At 34.3% G+C, this 18,224-nt stretch overlaps 1 protein-coding gene across 4 annotated transcripts in view; it reads right to left on the bottom strand.

The window, feature by feature from the left end:
* Positions 1–1,323: 1,323 nt before the first annotated feature.
* The window catches only part of C1GALT1 (core 1 synthase, glycoprotein-N-acetylgalactosamine 3-beta-galactosyltransferase 1), a 38,069-nt gene continuing 21,168 nt past the window's right edge, over positions 1,324–18,224 (bottom strand). For all 4 annotated transcript variants that reach the window (XM_047694212.1, XM_047694211.1, XM_047694214.1 and 1 more), the window contains 3 exons: positions 17,521–17,757; positions 13,248–13,915; positions 1,324–6,346 (listed from right to left, as the gene is read on the bottom strand). In XM_047694212.1, the coding sequence (XP_047550168.1) occupies positions 6,155–6,346; positions 13,248–13,915; positions 17,521–17,740 (1,080 nt within the window). In that variant the 5' untranslated portion in view covers positions 17,741–17,757 and the 3' untranslated portion in view covers positions 1,324–6,154. The remainder of the gene's footprint in view (positions 6,347–13,247; positions 13,916–17,520; positions 17,758–18,224) is intronic.

Raw genomic sequence — 18,224 nt, 5'->3', positions numbered from 1 at the left:
TCTTAAACACTACAGGAATTTCTATTTGGATAATCTATATCGTCAGCATTATTAGAGCTGAAGTAAAATATGTTTGAGGTAGAGCCCTTTAGTAAGAAAATAAATTAAGCAATAATTCTGTATTCTTTCCAGGATTATACTTTTGGAAAACTTAAAATAGGTACTAGTGAATCTGTATGTATTTAGGTAAATCAGTCTCTTCTCGAATGATTTACCAATTAGCAGTGCAACTAAATACAATTAATTAGACAACATGGGGCTATCTGAATATATTAAATTGTACAACTCTACTACTAAAACAATATGAAGTGGCATTCATTTCAACTTTTCTAAAACTGGTGAATCCAAACGACAGTGTGTATATATATGTGTGTATATATACATATACATGCATATATGTACATATGAACTAATAAGGAATATATTGGGTGACATGTGACTGAAAATTGAGGTAGACAGGTTAGACTCAAAGAACTTATGAACATCTGGAATCATCTGCTTAAGGAAGAGTCGATTTTTATTCATATCTTAAAAGCACCAGACCAATCTAATATCAATAGATGGACCTGAGCTCTGAATGAAATATACCTAAAACCACAAAGTTTATGGCCTATAAATTGCATTTCACTGAGTCTTTACATATGCCCAGAGCATAATTAAGCAAAGGTGGAAGATTATTATTATTTTTTACATAATAGGGGCAAAAGAATCTCATAAATACTTCTGAAGTATACAAAATGTCTGTCATCAGGTCTCAGTTCAAATACTACCTCCTCAGGGGTCTTCCTTGACACTCTACCCAGAAAATTGCTCTATCGAATCCTTGTTTTCTTTTCCTAACACCATTCTCTGAGATCTTGTTCATTCATCTATTAACTTGTTTATTGTCTAGCTACAGAGTTAAAGCTCTATGAGAACAGAGATCCTATAGGTATTGATCACCACTGTACTTCTAGTAGATGCTAGGCATTATTTGAATATTATTTGAATAATGAGTTGAATAAATGAATTCCAGTGTACATGATAGATTCAAAATATACCAAGAAATAGAAAAGCATCTCCCCAGACCCATATACACTACATACACTTACCCTTGATGACCTAATTTTTTAAGGTTATTATTCCAAATCAGAGGTAGAATATTTTGCTGCTTTAAAGACAAATACTATACACTGCTGCAAAAATGACTCCAGCCTATTCAAACTGAATAACTTTGATGAGAAAATAATTTAAATTAGTATTTTTGGTAAAGTAACCCCAAAACTACCCCTTTAGTGTTTCCCACAATTCTTACAACAGTTAAAAATAATCAGATAAAACAGCTTTAAACATGGTAATTTATTTTATGCGGTTGTTTAAATCCATTGTTTAAAAATGTTCAAAAGGCACTTTAAAAAACATATTTAAAAATACATTTTTTTCTGACTTATTGGTGGATCACTTAAAATAAGCAAGTCACCACACATTTTTAAACCATTCATAATACTATAACCTTACATAATTTCAAAATTCCAAAACACAAATATTCACTGTGTAATATAACACACTGCTTAGCAGTAAGATTAGTTTCCCTCTAATATATACTTTATATGGATTATTAATTGGTAGGGCCCTGCAAAGTTATTTAAACTGAACTGATAAAAACTAGAGGTAAAAGGGGTTGAAACAAAGCACTGTTCACTTCTGAAGTTAGTTTTAGAGTTGATTTCTCTAGGGAGAATTTGTGAAGTTTTTGCTCTAATCTGTATTAAAACTTGTATTTCAATTCCAATATATAAACATAAGTCATATTTTTAAATCAATAGAGGTTACATTTAGCATAAAATAAACAACAGGTTGTCCCCCAGATTGCTTAAGAATGTTTCTGTAGGCCTACAGTAAAGTAGAGAAATGAGGCAAATGAGTTTTTTGGTTTGTTTTTGAGAAAAGGGGGTTGAGGGAATGGAATCCAAATAACTTTAGTTCATTTAGTAATTGTAATATATAGAACTAGTTTAAAACTGTAGACTTTTAACTAGGGCAAGTATCCTGAGAGCCAGCAGGCATTATTCTTAGATTTTTTTCTTTCAATCTCGTAGGGAAATCTAAAGTTAATAGGTATAAAATTATTAGTAAGTGATGCAAATTCTAATCACTAATTACAGCCAAATTAACATTGCAAAGGCAGCATTAAAGTAGTTAAGAAATGGAAATTAGTCATAAAGAAAATAGAGGGCAACAAATACAAAGAAGAAATTGTCAAAGACAAAATAATGAACTGAAAATTTAAATGAGGAACAAAAGGACAGACTTGATCTAATCAATAAAGTGAGGCATTTTTTTTCAAGTCTCAATCCAGAAATACTATAGTTTGATAGGCTCAAGGAAGTGAAAAATTAATACTCAAGAAACACTTATGAAAATTATCAGTTAACAAATTTAATGCTCAAATACAACTACCGTATTTCAAAAAATGTTAAAAACTGGCCAGTACTTTATTTTGAATCATCTTAGAGTAACAAAATTCCTCTGAAATTTAAGATAAAACAAATAATTAAACTCTGGGACAAAAATTTGCTTTGTATCACCTATGAACTTCCCATTTGAAATATAAGTATACTGTTCCTGGGAAGCATAAAGATAGCAAAAGCCTTATGGTTTGAGACCACACTAAAATCATTTATCCAAATGACAAAGATGGTAATTTAAAAGATGGTAAGTGATCATCATGAAATCTGCTTATATGTGCTCTACTGAATACTTGGAGAATTTTTTGCTGTACTAGGTCATCTAGGACAGTCAACTGATTCTTGAAAGTGATGAAATTTTGATAGCACGAATTAGCAGAAAAACATCTGCATATTATAAAGTAGTATTTTGCTACCCCCATTTAAAGTTTTTTGCTTACAATTGATTTTTCTTTTTTACTAACAAGTGAGGACACTCATTTAGTTATGCTTTTAATGAATTATTATGTATTTACTAGTACTTAATAAACTCTTCCTGCCCCAACTGTGAAATTACTAAACTTGGAGAATGACATACGTTATTGTGGGCCCTGGTATTGTCAATCTGAAGAAGCTAAAGAATTTCGTCAAAAAAATGAATGATCCATGGACCCTTTAAAGTTATCTTTAAAGTCTCTCACATTTAATATAGTATGATCTTGGATGACACAGATTTAAAACATACTTCATCTAAATCTTTGAAAGATACCTCACTTAAGGAGCAATAAATCTTCAGCACATTCCAAGGATTATTGGCATCAGAATCACCCAAGTCTTGGTTCCCAAACTAGAATGAATAGGACTCACTCACCTGGAGGGCTTGTTTAAACACAGCTGCTAGCCTCTCCTCTTGGAGTTTCTGACTCTCCAGAAGGTCTGGGGTGGGGGCCACAGGGAGGTTGCATTTCAAGTTCCCAGATGTGCAAATACTGCTAGTTGGGGACAACGACACATCGAGAACCACTGACCTAGGCAATCTAGTAAGAAAGCACAGTACTGAGCCCCATGCTAGAATCAGAATTTCTGGGACAGAGTCTTGAAATCCACATTTTAACAAGCTCCCGGGCAAGTATAGAAGAACGACAATTTGAGAGCCACTATGACAACCTGGCTAGTTAATTTGTCTGTTACTGACTGAAGTATCATATCACACATGTTAATAAGTAAAATGGAAAACAATAGTGCTAAATGACTAACCTCAAGGCTGACATGGTACAAAGAACACACAGACTTGGAGCATAAATCCTGGCTCTGTTACTTACTTGCTCTATGACAGTGAAAAAATTACTTTAATTCTCTGAGCCTCAGTTTTCTCATCTACAATATAGGAAGAATACCCAATTTGTGAAGATTAACCCTAATGTACATAGAATATCTAAAGCACACCATGTGGCATACAGTAGGCATTAGATAAAAATTAGCTATTACTTATTATAAGAAATGTATGAAATATTTCCTTCAATATCTAATTGAATAAAGCAGATATTTTCATTCACTTAGAACAAATATTTACATTCTATAAAACCTTACACTTATTGCTCCGTAATCTGGGCCAGACAAGTATTCTAAAAGTTGTACATATATTCACTCATTTAATCCTCATAAAAATCCTGTGAGGTAGATAGTATTACCATCCCTAACTTAGATGAGAAAATTGAGGCACAGGGAGATTAAGTAAATTGCTCAAGGTTACAAAACTTAGTAAGTGATAGATCAAGAATTTAAACCCAGGCAGTCTGATTCCAGACCCCAGGATTCATCAAAATGTTAATTTCCTATGAGTAAATTTTAAGGTTTTTTAGAAAGTAGCATAATATGGACTGCAAATAAATTCATATTCACACCAAGATGAAGAGTTGTTCAAAGAAAAGAATGAATGCCTTGAAATTCTGGCAGGTAACAGTGTCATGAAAACAACAAAAGACAATTTAAGTTAAAAACTGATGGGACTTTTCAATGTGTGGACAGGACAGGGTAATCCATAATTACCACTAATTGTCACCAAGAACATCCTCTCAATATATACCATTCAAAGAGATCATAATTTTGACATGTTTTGGCACAATAAATATAAACTCTTCAGCTAAGCAGCAGATTCAATGGCATGATAGCCATGTTAAATTTGCATAATGATAAACAAAAAATGTAAATAATTTTAACATTTAAGATAATCTTATAGAAAGTCTGCAAAATATTATTTTATGATACACTCAGATAATACTACTAAAGACAACAAAGCTTAAAATTTTCTTTCCTTCCAGAAATTCTTTAAATAGGTCACTAAAATCAGAATGAAATATTTACGAACATATTTTTGATGACAGTGTTGAATTGGGTGTTCTGCTGTTAGAATTATCTACTGGCAAACCAAAAACCAAAACCCACCAACCAATAACCAACCAACCAAAAAACCACCCCAAAATAGTAAGTCAGCATCAAAATTCAGGCTCATTTTCATGAATTAAGTATTTGGTCTTTTAATATCTGGCATAGTTCACTTTGTTTAAGCACTCTGTTTTTCTAATATTTTTAATCAACTCTGGTGAAAATTGTACATTCAAGTTAATTTGCCAGTGCAACTAATAGCCACCTCAGAGCCTAAAAATGAATGTCTAAACTTTGCTTTAAACAAGTTATGAAAGGCACAAACAAATTCTCATCTCTCAACAGGATGATAACAAAAGGAACTATAATTATGTAGTTGGAAAGAGTTTTAAATAATCAACTTAAAATTACACTAATTCCTGAGAGTGGCACTGATCTAAGAAAGGCATCCCCAAATAGCATTAAATTTACTATTTATTGGTTACCCACAATTAACAATGGGTAAATTTGGGAACAAAATATTTTAAAATGCATGTTTATAGAATGCTATTAATGCTTTGGGTAAATAAATATTAATAATTAAAACTGTATTCAAGGATAAACATATTTAGAAAAGAGACAACAGGGACTCAGTAAAACATTAATTACTAATTAGAACCAAGTATATAATACAGTCGAGGCCCATATAATTTCAAAATGTGGTTTATTAATGCACTTTAGGACAAGTGCCATTCTTACTTTACTTTGTGTGGAAGAAATACTGCCAATTACAGTCACAGGAAATTTCCATTAGACAAAAACTGCATGTGTGAGTGTGTGTGTGGGGGAAGGGTTTGGTTCATTTATATCATACTACAAATATAAACTCATGTCTTGAGTTTATGAATAACATTAAGCAACACTATTTCCTCCTAAAATTTTCTTTAAGGCAGACCTATTTAGCATCATGTGTGTTATTAATATGTGCAGTGTAGTTTTAGAAAATTTAAGTGTCCTAGTTTCTCAGTGAAAATAATAAATGTGGTCAAGAATAGAAAACAAAAATCTCGTTTCTAGTCCCTACCTGGCCACCATTTTAAAAACAAGTTTTTCATATATATATATAATATAATATATATATATTACATATATATATTACTGTTTCAAAACACATTTTAACAGACTTCACAGCTCACTTAAAGCTTCAGTTTACAGTCATTCATATGAAAGATTTTTAATATGGAATGTTCACTTCGAAAGAATTCCTCACTGGGATTCCAGTGTTCTATATCAGAAATGTAGAAGTTCTTCAGTGCAATGATAAACATTTTACCTCTTCATTTGTGTTTTTCTTTCAAGGGTTCTCATTTTACTTTTGGATCTTCATTTTTGTAATCTCGACTTACTTCTTTTCGTATATTTTCAGGTAAGGCAGGTTGATATCTGTATAAATAACCATATGGACGAAGATGATAAACGAGGTATTCTAACTCATACATAGTTGTAGGATCAACATAGTGAAAAGAAACTGCAAGATCAGAACAGCAACCAGGACCCTAAAAAAGTAGCAGAAACAGGCATCATTAAGAAACAGCACATAGTTAACACACAATATTCACATACTGATGAAGGAAACATTAATTTTAACAGATTCCAAGCACCAAAGTTGGCAAGGTAAAGCAGAGGCACCTATTTATTAGACTTGTGGAAGAAACCAAGAGTTTGTAGAGTTCTTCATGACTTAAACATGAAAACTGCTAAAATATATCTACCTGAAATCATATTCTCTCATAGTCTATAATGTTTTCACCGAAAAAATTCTTGAGACTTCTTCAAATGAAAGGGGCAGCTATACAAAGAATGATGCTCTATTTCCGAGTTTTGCTTTTTTTTTTTTTAAAGATTTTATTTATTTGACAGAGAGAGATCACAAGTAGAGAGAGAGAGAGAGAGAGAGAGGAGGAAGCAGGCTCCCTGCCTAGCAGAGAGCCTGATGTGGGACTCAGTCCCAGGACCCTGAGATCATGACCTGAGCTGAAGGCAGAGGCTTAACCCACTGAGCCACCCAGGCAGCCCTCCGAGTTTTGCTTTTAAACTTCCTATGTTCTCTCTCTATCTTTTTGCTTGGCTCAACCTTAGAAAGACATCTTTGAAGCATTCAATGACTACAAAATCCTTGCCCATTATGTGCAACCAAATACTTCATCTGGACATCAACCCAAACAATATAGTATTTACGAGAGGAAGTGCTGAGTCAACTCTAAGTTTGAATCCAAAGTTTGTCTACTAGGGTCAAATTCTACCTACTAGTGTATGACTTTTGGCAGTTACTTAACCTCTATAAGCTTCAATTTCCCCATCTGCAAAAGATGGTTACTTAAAGGAGATAATGTATATAAAATGCTTGGAACCAGCGTGGCCTATAGTAAATGCTCCATAAATGCCAACATTATTATTGACAAAATAATCACATTTAGGTGGTCCTCAGTAAGTAAGTCAGAGTGAAACATTTGTCCAGAAATATAATTCTCAGATTCCTAACAGAGCTGGTATGAGAATAGGTTTTTAAAAAGACAAAAACAAGATAATTAAAAAAAAACAACAACAGGAAAAAAAAGCAAGAACATCAAAAAAAAAAGAAGAAGAAGAAAACACAAAACTGGCCCCAGAACTAAACAGTTACAAATTTATTTTGGTATTTAGAGAATGTTTCACCCAGGTAACTCCAACAAAACTTCAGATTCTATCTAGTATCTTTGCAAGGACCCAAGAAGAAAGATATTCTGACAAGGTCCCAGAGACAAGGTCCCATTGTAAGCTACTTACTTCCAAACATGAATTATTAAATGTTCATACTGAACATTTAATAATTCATGTTTGGAAGTAAGTAGCTTACGATGCAGTAAAAATTATCAGGGAATTACCCACTGCATCTTCTCTGGCCTTCTCTCTGCACTTTTTTGAAACAAACACCAGATATCTGGGGTTTCTGGATAACTGTGTAGGCGCTGGAAAATTATTTGGTGCCTACTTCTTAGCACCGTTGGCAATGTAAGGATAGGAACAAATCTGAAAAGTAAAATGATAAGTCAACTTGTGATCATCAAACTAGCTCCATCCAATAGATACATGTGAGCCCCATGATGCCATTTAAAATCTAGGAGCCACATTTAAAAAGTTAAAAAAAAAAAATTAATTTGAATATATTTCAAATGAATAAGTCCATATTATTCTTTTCCAATATGCAATCAATATTTTAAAAATTATTAATGAAATCATTCTTTTTATTTGTGATAAGTTCTTAAAATCAGGAATGAGTTTTATACTGATAGCACATCTCAATTTGGTCTAGCCATATTTCAAGTACTGAATAGTCATACCTAGCTAATGGCTACTATACTGGGCAGTACATGTTAAACTAAAAGACTAGACAAATAGCTGTGAATTTTAAATTGCTGATCCTCTCTGAAAGCAACTTCATATGACCCTGAAATACTGCAATAATATTTTTAATAAGATTTACTACATTATATTTCACTCTATGGCATTACTGTTTTTTTTACTACATGACATGGATACTGTTATTAAGATTTATAAGCAATAAAAAGAAAACAGCTATAACTATTAGAAACAAAATAGCTCTTTGCATATAATAATGGCTACTACCTAAACTCAAGAAAGTCAAGTAAAAAATCATCAGATATAGAGAATCCAGGAACAGAGGCAGATTTTAAAGATGCTTTTAAGAAACAACAGCTGGGACGCCTGGATGGCTCAGTGGTTAAGACCTCTGCCTTCGGCTCAGGTCACGATCCCAGGATCCTGGGATCGAGCCCCATGTCGGGCTCTCTGCTCAGCAGGGAGCCTGCTTCCTCCTCTCTGCCTGCTTCTCCATCTACCTGTGATCTCTGCCTGTCAAATAAATAAACAAAATCTTTAAAAAAAAAAAGAAACAACAGCTTTCATATATTCCAGTTAAAAAGCTTTAAAAAAAAAGCCCAAGAAAAACAGTAACAAAAATATTAAAAACAAAGGGAGATACTTAAGAAGAAATAAAATCTGGAGAAAACTATAAAGCTTTACTAAGGGACCTAAAATAAAATTTAAAAATCCCAGGCAAAGATATCTATTGTCCCTAAATGGATAAATACATAAACATAAAGGCATTAGTGTTACCAAAACAATTTGAAAAAAGAGATATAAAGTAGAGGAATATACACTCTTAGAGTAATAATTTCAAAATTCAGTAAAGCTACAGGGTTCAAGACAATATGGTGCTGAGGCAAAACCAAATAGGATGATGGAACAGAACTGAAATACCAGATACCAACCCTACTGTAAATAACGCTACAGTATATGATAAAGGAGATTATTTTAAATCACTACTGAAAATAAGACTTAGTTAAAAAATGGTACTGGAAAGATGAGTTAACAATTTGGAAAAATCTGGAGCTCTCAATTTTGACCATGTATCAGTAAGTTTCAGATGGGTTATAGTTAATGTAATCAGAATTGAAAAACAGAATAAATCCTATTTGATCATTTCTGACCTACAAAAAAGGTAATTTCACATATGGGGCACATGTATATATGTGTAGATGTGTGTGTGTATATATGTGTATATATCTGTACATATGTGTGCATGTATATGTATATACACTATTACATATAGACTATTACACACATATATACTATTTTAAATCCTCTGTATTAAGACTGATTACAAATTCTCTGGTGAAAAGTCTATTCCTAGGGAAGAGACTTTTAGTCCTAGGGAATAAATCACTTTTAGGGAAGTGAGAAGGCGGTGTGAAAAGGGAAATGCATGAAGATTAAGTTCTAAACCCAACTTAAGAACATAAGTCTCTGATCAGCTGTATATCTCACACATTGACTTGCTAAAATAAACATTTTCCACACTGTGTTTTCAGTGGTCACTACAGAACAAAAGTATATGTAGGAGATTTAGGATAACTCTGAAAATTGTAACTCACTTACGGAGAAGAAAATTTATTAAATGATGGATGAGTAATAAAAGAAGTTAGATTTCACATGTGTTTGTATCGAACACTCCTGGGAGAGGAGAAGCAATAATTAGGAAGCTGGGTCAATTCTGGTTCTTCCAAGTCTATTTTATTGTCTTCAATATAACTGAATAAATTTTTATAGAAAGAACATAAATCTTGCAACCATTTTAAAAACTACCACAATTTGATGTATCACAGAAATATTTATTTTGTTCATATAGAGTATACTGTTAGGTACACCCTATCTGTAGGTGGGAATTGTGGGTAGTAGCACTCTTAAAGGAAAGAAGGGTATTTTACTGGTTACAAAATAGTGACAATTATGATGTCCCTTTGCTATTACCGTCTGTAGCAGATACTCTTATTAAAATCTTACATGCATTTAGGTGTTTTTGTTATATGTATTTGTAATGTTCTTAAGTTTAGATATATTTTTATATGGGAATGTACAGCATTAAGAAGGGAAGGGCTCAAGTAATCTAGGAATGGTCAGATTATACTAAGAAAAGTTAACATTAAAAAAAGAAATTCAGGGGTGCCTGGGTAGCTCAGTCCGTTACTCTGCTTTTGGCTCTGGCCATGACCCCAGAGTTCTAGAATCAAGCCCCGCACTGCGCTCCCTGCTCAGCCAGGAGTCTGCTTCTCCCTCTGGTGCTCCCCTCAGCTTGTGCAGTCTAATGAATAAATAAAATCATTTTAAAAAATTTCAGAGTAGTACCTCATGAGAACAAAACAAAAATAGACTATCACAAAGTAGACTTAGGAATACATCTGTTTTACAGTCTAGGAAATTGTTGCATCCACAAGAGCAATAAAATCCTAGCATAAGGTTTCAAATGGACACATTACATAGAACTGAACTTTAAACTGTTTATTTATTAAAGTGGAATTTTATCCCAACAGCAGAATATTTATTGTAACATCCCTCAGTTCAACCCCCAACCCTTTGGGACACATATCACATTAATCATGGAGGGGAAGGGAACCCATGATAGAAACCACAAGAGTTTATAATCAGCATGGTTTGTAAAATTGCCTAGAATATTTATCAGGACAAATTACTTGAATTTTCTGAGCCTCAGTTTTGTCATCTATTAAATGCAGAATTACTGTAAGGAACTATTATGTCTGAGTAAGTACCAAGAACATTCTGATTGATATCAGAAGCAGTTGTAATGTGCCTCAACATTTCCTTTTAAAGCTGAGTGTCTAAATATTGGGTCAAAAGTTCTAGGTCCAGGGGCACCTGGTGGCTCAGTGGGTTAAAGCCTCTGCCTTCGGCTCAGGTCATGATCCCAGAGTCCTGGGATAGAGCCTCGCATCGGGCTCTCTGCTTGGCCGGGAGCCTGCTTCCCTTCCTCTCTCTCTGCCTCTCTCTCTGCCTGTCTCTCTGCCTACTTGTGATCTCTGTCTGTCAAATAAATAAATAAAAAAAAAAATTAAAAAAAAAAGTTCTAGGTCCATGTTTCTTAACCTCAGTGTTCCCGACATTTTAGGCCAGATAATTCTTTATTGTGGGAAGCTGTCCTGTGCATTGTGAGATGTTTAGCATCTAGTGGGTTTACAATCTTGAGGATTTCTATCCACTAGATGCCAGTAACAACCTCCACCCAATGCCAGTCTTCCAGTTAACAACCAAAAATGTCTCCAGATTTTGCCAAATGTCCTCTAGGAGGCAAAAAGTCCACAGTTGAGAACCACTGTCCTAGATAATGATTTGCAAACACTGGCTTATGAAGATGAGAATGCTAGCATGAGTGTATTATTTGTATGTTAGGGCCAGAAAAAAGAAGGCATAGAGTACTAATGACTTGCCTACATGCATTATTAATCAGTAACAGATCTGAATCTAAAAGCTAGGTTTCATGACTCCTGATGTCCTTCAGTCAGTCACTCACTGCTGCAATGCTCATAACAGTGATGAACTGGAAACAACCTACTAAATGTGTATCAGTAGGTGAATTGATAAATTACAGATGCTCATGTTAGATTATTCAGAAGCCTAAAAATTAATGAAGCACATACATACATTAATGTGGATAAACTTTAATGTATTAAAAGGGCAAATGTTGAAGGATATATATGGAATAAGTCCATTTATTTAAAAACCTACAGAACAATAATGTTCTTATTTATTATTTATGGATTATTTATGGATACGCAAACATGTAGGAAAAAAGATACAAACATACATCGTAATGACAAATATTAAATTCATGATAGTGGTTAACACTGAGGAAGGACATAAGAAAACTTGGTTGGGGAGGGTACACAGGCCTCAATTGTATCTATACCTTTTTCTTTTAAAAAAGGAAGCAAATATGGCTAGAGATTAATATATGGTAGGGGCGCCTGGGTGGCTCAGTGGGTTAAAGCCTCTGCCTTCAGCTTAGGTCATGATCCCAGGGTCCTGGGGTCAAGCCCTGCATCAGGCTCTCTATTCAGGGGGAGCTTGCTTCCCCCTCTCTCTCTGCCTGCCTCTCTGCCTACTTGTGATCTCTGCCTGTCAAATAAATAAATAAAATCTTAAGCAAACAAATAAATAAACAAAAAGGATTAATATATGGTAAAGCTAGTTGGTGGGTACAAGATACTAATTCTTCTTAAACATTTAGCTGAGGAATTTAATAAAATAACGTATTTTAGATAAAATCCTCAGGAATGAAGGCTATGGTATCAAATTAGAGCTAAGGCTTCTTACGCTTACAATGTGACAGGCACTGTACTATATTCTAATCACAACTGAATCAAACAGGTAGATCAGGTCCATTTTACAAATCAGGCAAATCAGGCTCAGATATTGGGCAAATTCTGTCCATCCAAGGTTAATAACTATTAAGTAGGCGAAGACTTGAATTCTAGAAGCCTAGAATTCTAAACCTCAAAGTCTTTTCACACATCATTCCTGAAGCCCAGAAGGCTCTTCACACAGCCTGCTCTCTAACCTCACTCAGATTTCTGTTCAGAAGTCACCTCTTAGAGACATCTTCCTTAATCATCCAAACTGGGGTGCCCCACTCCACTCATTCTCTATCCCCTCACTTGGCCTTATTTTACTCTAGGGCACTTATCACAACCTAAAATCATATTTTATCTTTACTAGTCTACCTGTTTACTGTATGTCTCTATATCCAGAATGTAAGGTTCATAATATACTATTATAAGGTTCACCAGAACTGGAGCTTGGCCATATTTACTGCTGTATTTTTAGTGCCTGACACAGGCAATAAACAGTAGGTAACAGTAGCAATATTTACTGAATTACTACTGCTGATACTCATGTTCTCATCTATTTTGTTATACATTACCACTCTATATAAAAGGAGTAAAGAGAATTCTTAGTTATCGATGCTAAAGAAACATTTGCTAGTTTTTAAGTAAACAAAAACCAGTCTAAGTATTTATACAGTAATAAAATTTCTAAACTTACCTCTATAGGAGGATAATAGTTATAATTCCAGTACCAAAAGGTTCTAGGTAGATAACCCCTGATTAAGTGGTGTTCTGGTACAAAGGGATGAAAAGTTTCTTTTCCAATGGTATCTCTGGAATCTCCCGCTTCTACATTTATAATTTCCATGCATCTGCCCAATGCTAAGTCTTCGATGGAGGAACTATGTGTACATTTGTCTGTTTTAAATGCATCAACAAATCTCTTCAAGGCTTCTTTGCTCAGAACATATCCGGCTCCTCCACTCATGTAGCCCTGCTTTACATAGGGCTTAAATCTTCTCCCAAAGTAAATGGGTTCTTCAGGGTTGTATTTTGAGAGAAGCCATCTCAAATTTTCCAGGATAACATATGTATCATCATCTGCTTTCATAAACCAATCAGCATCTTCTAAATAATGATCATGAACATACTGAAAAGCTTTAATTGTTTTCCAGTATAGTTGGTCTCTGCCTTCTCTGGTTTTTAATCCCACTGCAGGGAAGTCTTTATCTTCTTCTGAACTCATAAACAATACTTTATTACAACGTTGGGCCCATGTAGCTTTGACGTGTTTGGCCTTTTTCTCTAGATTTTGAGGCCCTGTCATAACCCAGCAAAGAATTTTAACCTTCTGATAGAGGTTTTCAGCGATGTCTGTGTTCTCATCTATTAAACAAAGAATTTTTAAGTTATATTTACATAGATGTAAAATTCAAATAAATTATATTGATGAAAAATTTTCTTCAACAATTTTAAAACCCCCCTTTTATTTACCTTTCTACCATTAGTGATTTAACTGAAAGAAAGCAAAAACTCAACCTAACATGAACTGACATTCTGATTTACTGGTTTCATGTCAGTCTTATCCATTGCAGTAAAAAGAATTGCCACTATGACTTAAAATCTTACTATTTGAACTGTGGTTGACCAAACAGGATCAGCATCACTTGGGAGCTTGTTGGAAATACAGCATCGCAGGCCCCACCCCAGACCTACTCAATTTGAATCTGCATTTTAACAAGTCGTCTTGGAGACTGGAGATTGGTATACATATGAAGCACGGTCTTAGTCTCTGCTTTTCACTTCATTCTACAAAGGGTTCTCAACAGAACATTGACAGGAATTTCTTGCAGCTCTAAACAAACTTCCGCAGGACAGGAAAGACATGCTGCTGAAAAAAACAGTTCATTTTGGACTCCACCAGAGTTCACTGTTAGGAATCTATACAAGCACCCTAAGGTGGCTTTAAAAAAGGCTTTCATGGGGTGTCTGGGTGGCTCCGTGCGTAAAGCCTCTGCCTTCAGCTCAGGTCATGGTCCCAGGGTCCTGGGATTGAGCCCCGTGTCGGGTTCTCTGCTTGGCGGGAAGCCTGCTTCCCTTCCTCTCTCTCTGCCTGCCTCTCTGCCTACTTGTGATCTCTGTCTGTCAAATAAATAAACAAAATCTTAAAAAAAAAAAAAAAAGAATTTTAAAAAAGGCTTTCATGATGACCGCAGTTTGAAGAAGAGAAGTTAATGCAGAGTTGAGGTTACTTTTGACAGTAACATATTTCATTCCAAAATGCAAATCCATCAGTCAGAAACGGAACAGAAGAGGTAACAATAGTATTTCCAAGACTGTCTAGAGCAGTGCTTTTCAAAGTACTCCTCTGAAAAGAAATAGGGAGCTATGCCAGAATATAAAACACCATATTACTTCTTTCATTAGGGAAGTCTTGCTATATTTCCAAGAAAGTCCACTTAACTAAGCAGTGAGCTTAAATAAGTTACATCCTGGTGCAATCTCCTTATCTGGGTGCAGACTGGTAATAAACAATTCAGATTGTCAGACCAGGATCATATACTGAATACCACTGGTTTAAAGGAAGAGTTCAATTTTAAGATCCTAGATCATTGCTTGGTGAAGGATCAATTCTTATTTTCAATAGTTAGAGACCTATACTTTTTGTAAATAAGCTAAAAATGAATTACTAGAAAAATTAATAAAAGAAATATAAAATACAAATTCTAATTCTTAGTTTTGGATTTAGGCAAAATTACTCTGTTAAATTACCCTGAAAGTTTCTAACTGCGGAGTCCCAATTTCAATACCTATGTAGCTGTGGACCAGCATAAGTCTGCAAAACCACACTTTTTATAGTAATGTTCTAGGCAGAATCCCAAGGAAGCATATCCTTAAAGTTAAGGTCAACCAGTGAGTTACAAAAGCTTTGTCCTGTGAAAAATTAACAACTGGAGACATAAATTTCTAGTCCACTAAAAGAGAACTAATACAAGGTTGGGTGAGGCTTGGGCATGGAATTTTCAAAAATATTCTCATGTCCCCCTGAAAAATCAATAATTCACAATTCAAAAACAGAATCACCCTCCAGACAACATTCACATTTCATATACTTCAGGAGCCCAATCTTTTGGCTACAGATAAACTAAATACTGGATGCATAGGGAAAATGGTAGATGCAGAAATTCTCAATGTTTCACTTTGAACAAGACAACCTTCTCCCCACTGCTGGAATCTGGTAAATATTGTTTCTCATTTTGTAATTATTCATTGATTAACTACTTTGTTGTAGGCATATGCTGGCACAAGAGATGAGAAGGTGAGTATACCATATGTCCTGCTACAGAAGAACTCAGTCTTAGAGTGGACCTTGGCACACAAACCAGCACTTGACACACACTAAGAGAGATACTATAACAGAGGTATGTAAAAGGGTTCAATGTGCTGCAGAAAAAGAAAGCAGTGGCCAATAAATCCTAAAGAGTGTGGAATGGGAACTTTGCTGAAACAGAGAAGGGGAGATAATGCAAAATCAGGGAAAATAGAGATAATGCAGAAAATAGAGGTCTTTAAATGAGTAGATGCTCATAATAAGAAAGGACAAAAGGTATGGTGAAGTTTGGTTGAATGCCAGTACGTGGGTATAACTGAAGGCCTCAACTAGGGGAAATGAACTGAGAGAGGAAATCTGAAAAATGGTAAAGAAGTAGAATGCTGGAACTTATGATAAATGGGATTGATTGGTAAGCGAAGGAAAACACCTACCATGACTTCATAGTCTCCAGCTTAAACAGATGTGGACCATCAAGCCGGACAAGTAGGTACCTAATATATGTGCTTATACTGACCTGATACAGCCTACTAGCAGAGAAGCATGTGCCAACCAGCCCTTTAACAATCCAGAGCAAGGCTACAGAGCAAGTGTCCAGTGATCAAGCTGCTCTTGATAAGAATACAGAGCACCTACTCAGAACTGGATCAGTTATATAAACACTTAAACATAACATGACATAATTTGTAACAGTATGCACATGCTTGCTAGTTCATACCACTCAACCAGGATGTATGTGGTACACTTCATCCCTCAGCCTCTTCTTGAGAGGTCAGAAAGAAGTAATTTACTACCAAAAGATAAAAGAAGCAATTCTGTAACCCAGAATTCCAATTGTTTCCAAGCTGCTATATTCTTTAGCATCAAATAAATCACATTTACAGAAATCTTTGAATTACTTTAATGTTTTTTTTTCACAATGTTTGGAACTGGGCTAAGATAAAGACAATAAAGAAGAGATGAAATCAAAATTATGGGAATTGATGATATCACACATACAACGAAATAGCCAAGGGACAGAAACTTGGAGAAAACCAACATTTTAAATGTTGGCTCCTAGAGGACACAATTGAGAACATCAGGTATAGAGGCAGGTAACAGGTATAAGGTAAGAGAAAATGGAAGTCATTATAACACAGCCTTAGTTTCTACCTCCCTAGTCTTTTATGCCTCTTAAAAGGTGAAAAGATTAGTTAATACTAGTTACTAATAGAAAAATAAGTTGAAAAAATATATATAAATTGGGATTTATATATACCTCTTGAGTTTCTCTAGAACAAGACTAAGCAAAAACTAAGACCAAAACAATAGCAAAAACATTAAAAACACATAAACCATGAAAACAAAATCAGAGTAAATAAATAATTTTAAAAAATCTAATCTGAAAAGTTTTGCCCTCCCCCAAATTACATTTTCGGAACTGTCTCTATTTTAAAATAAATTCAAAATTAATATCTTATTCCCTAAATAAATCTGTGTTAGCAGTTTCCTTCCTGAGGCAAACCAAGCAAGGTCATTAAACATTGGGAATTAAGCTCATTTTAATAAAAAAATATTGTGTATAACAAAATTCACATAAATAGCTTTTTCCAATTCTCCTAACACCTACACAGACTGAAAAATACGGTTTCTGTTTACTTCTTAATAAAGTGAACCATACCTTTATGTTGGCTAGAATCTGCATTGAAGTTCATCTGTCCTTCTAGATGATTTTGTCCATTATCATCTGCATGCCTAGCATGAGGATCATTATGAAGAATATTAGGCTGGGTATCACCCTGTTCTCCCAACAAAATACTAAATAGCTGAGAACATAAAACAAATCCAATTGCTGATCCACAAAGGAAGGTTAAAAAATTCAGCCAAGATTTAGAGGCCATTTCCCGAAAGTGTATTTCTGTAAGAAAAAAATTAGCAGGATGTTATAAATTAGAAAGCAATATACATATCATGAGTAAAAAACTTGGTAACTTAAAAAAAAAACACAAAAAACACACACACAAAAAGTTGATTACTTTTAACCATATGGGAAATTTACTTCCTTCCATATAAAAGAACATTTCTGAGAGTATTTAAAACTTTCATCCTTTTAGTTGCCGCTAAAACACACCCTGTGGACAGTTCAATAAAACAGATGAGTAATAAGTTAGAAAATCATTGTTACGGTGGGGCATGGGTAAATAGAGTAAAAAAAAAAAAAAAAAAATTTCCCACCAGGATCCTTTGTGAAACCAAGCCTGCTTGCCATGTTCTTTTTCTTTTTTGCTGTCAAAATACTTAAATTTACCTTTTTTCTTTTTTATATTACATGGTACATATTACACATAAATTAATATGTATGACATAATATCCCACAAGGTATTA

The sequence above is a fragment of the Lutra lutra genome, chromosome 11 (assembly GCF_902655055.1).
Source record: "Lutra lutra chromosome 11, mLutLut1.2, whole genome shotgun sequence".
NCBI lineage: Eukaryota > Metazoa > Chordata > Mammalia > Carnivora > Mustelidae > Lutra > Lutra lutra.
This window is presented reverse-complemented; position numbering and strand designations above follow the sequence as displayed.